The 2708-nt window shown below is 38.1% G+C and overlaps 1 protein-coding gene across 1 annotated transcript; it reads left to right on the top strand.

Annotated features, from left to right (window-relative positions):
• Window positions 349-2708, top strand: LOC18608255 (14-3-3 protein 6). Its single transcript, XM_007042843.2, has 4 exons — window positions 349-936; window positions 1753-1875; window positions 2090-2206; window positions 2321-2708. Exons 1-4 carry the CDS (start codon window positions 451-453, stop codon window positions 2378-2380), a joined length of 786 nt encoding a protein of 261 aa, XP_007042905.1. The 5' UTR covers window positions 349-450; the 3' UTR covers window positions 2381-2708.

Genomic DNA, 2708 nt, shown 5'->3' with positions numbered 1-2708 from the left:
TGACCTTTTCGAGTGAATATGCCCAAAATTTAATGATTTTCCTTGTAATTAGCCAGCCTTATATAACATGGGATAGAACAATGCTATTTATTTTATTTAATAAATGTTAATTACTCAAGTTGTACAACTTATATGTTCAAGGACTTATATTTATAAAATAAAATTAATTTTCTTTTTATGTTGTAATATTATGAATTTGTACTTTCAACAGGACAATATTATATTGTACGATAGAAAGAAAACGGCATGGTAAAAAACAATAAATGCAAAGAACAAGAAGGTCAAAAGAGGAAAAGAGAAAAAAAACCGAGGCCCTGGCCCTTGGGTTATTAGAAAAAAGGACATCCAAGCAAAGTGCCTTTCCTATTTCTCCAAAACACAACCTCTCAAATCTCAATCCCTCGAATAATCCTCTCAGTTTCATTTCCCATCTAAACACCACCGAAAACCATGGCCACCCCTTCCCCACGTGAGGAAAACGTCTACATGGCGAAACTCGCCGAGCAAGCGGAGCGTTACGAGGAGATGGTCAAGTTCATGGAAAACGTCGTCTCCGCCGTCCCCGCCCCCGACGAACTCACCGTCGAGGAAAGGAACCTCCTTTCCGTCGCCTACAAGAACGTGATCGGCGCCCGCCGTGCTTCCTGGCGGATCGTCTCCTCCATCGAGCAGAAAGAGGAAGGACGTGGCAACGCTGATCATGTCTCCGTCATCCGAGAGTACAGGGCCAAGATCGAGGCCGAGTTGTCCGAGATTTGCGCCGGAATTTTGAACCTTCTCGAGGAAAAGCTCGTTCCCGCCGCTGGGACCGGGGATTCCAAGGTCTTTTATCTGAAGATGAAGGGAGATTACCATAGGTACTTGGCTGAGTTCAAGACTGGCGATGACAGGAAAGCTGCTGCCGAGAACACGCTCACTGCGTATAAATCTGCTCAGGTTTGAGGGCATTTCGTATTTTCCTTTTCTATTCTATTCCTTTGTTCAGCTTGATTTGGTTTACTTTTAGGGTTTGGTTTATTTTAAATGTGAATTATGATAAATATGTGTTTAATTTTGCGAATCTGGTTTCATTTGATCGCGGCAGTGTTTGATTGGAGGCATCTAGTTTATTGATCAACATTTACAGTTATACCCTTGATGCGTTGTATATTTCTATATAGCTAAGATCGGGATCTGCTTTGAATTCTGTAGCTTGATTAGGTAACAGAAGCGTTGGAAGACATTTCATCGGAATTTGGTGGAAAATTTATGAAAATTAGCAAGAAAAATGGTCTCAATAATTTGGTTTGTTATTTTCTGCAGCTTTACATTTTATGTGAGTATTTCCTGGTTTTGTTAAGGAAATTTTGATTTGAGTCTAGCTATTTATTTAACAGTTTTTTTTTTTGGAATATGCCGCAGCTGTCTTATGTGTGATTTAAGTGTGCATAGCTGAATTTCTTGTTAGGCCCAAGAAAATTGTGTTTTCAGAACAACACCTACTCCTCTCTACTCCCCCCATTTAAAATGTAGTCATGTCACAAATTGAATTCCTGTTTATGTAGGCCTTTGGTACTGCTGTTATTTTTCTTTAGAGGATTGAAATCAGTCTGGATCTGAATTTTTGTTTATTTTCTCACTTTTACATTTAAATACTTTGAAGATATTTGCCTTTGATTTTTGTGTTTGCTAAAGTGATTATGACTTGTGTTTTGTCCATACTGCCCCCTTTATTGATGTTTTCTGCATCTTTTTGTTCTGTTTTGTTTTCAGGACATTGCAAATGCTGAGCTGGCCCCAACTCATCCTATCCGTTTGGGATTGGCTCTGAACTTTTCGGTCTTCTACTATGAGATCTTGAATTCTCCTGATCGTGCTTGCAGTCTTGCAAAACAGGTGATAACCAGACTTCAGAATTCTAGTTTAGTCTTTATGTTTATCTTGTTCGTAAAAAACGTTGGTATATATATATTCTTGTGAATATTATAACTAGATAGAGGCGAAGCAGCAGATAAAGAGGGGTGCCTGGATATCCCTTTTGTTTTTCGTCTGGAGTTCATGTTTTGTCTTCGAATTTTATTTAGTGAACTTGTTTTGTTTCTTTCCTCAGGCTTTTGATGAAGCCATCTCAGAGCTGGACACTCTTGGAGAGGATTCATACAAGGACAGCACTTTGATAATGCAACTTCTTCGTGATAACCTCACTTTGTGGACCTCAGATATGCAGGTTAGACGCCACACGTCTCTTTTTCTTTATTGACTTTTGTATCTTAAAGTCATCTGTGTATCTTCTTTTTATAGTGAATTCTTTATTAACTAGTATATGTTTGCATCTCTTTAGGATGATGGGACAGATGAGATCAAAGAAGCTCCCAAACGTGAGGATGAGAAACAACAGTGAAGTCACTAATCCTCGTCGTAGTATTTTACTTCTCTGGTTGTTTTTGTATGGAGAAGTTGCTTCGTCCCACAATCGCTTCAGTTACTCGTTTTTAGGAGATCATGCCTCGATTTATGAACCTTGGAAGTACTGCTAAAAATTTCTTAGTATTTCACTGGTTATTCTTTTCGAATTGAAGCTTTCTAATTGCAGTGAGGCTATGTGCACTCTTTTTAAATTGTTTTCTTGACAATAAGGAGCTGATGATTGAGATATTTTCTAAGCTTAATGTTTGGAAGATGTTTTATTGGAATTATCAGATTGATATTTAAATAGCTTTGTTGTTTTA

The sequence above is a fragment of the Theobroma cacao genome, chromosome 2, assembly GCF_000208745.1.
Source record: "Theobroma cacao cultivar B97-61/B2 chromosome 2, Criollo_cocoa_genome_V2, whole genome shotgun sequence".
In the NCBI taxonomy this organism is placed as follows: Eukaryota; Viridiplantae; Streptophyta; class Magnoliopsida; order Malvales; family Malvaceae; genus Theobroma; species Theobroma cacao.
Note: the sequence above shows the minus strand (reverse complement) of the source record. Positions and strands in the feature narration are given on the sequence as shown.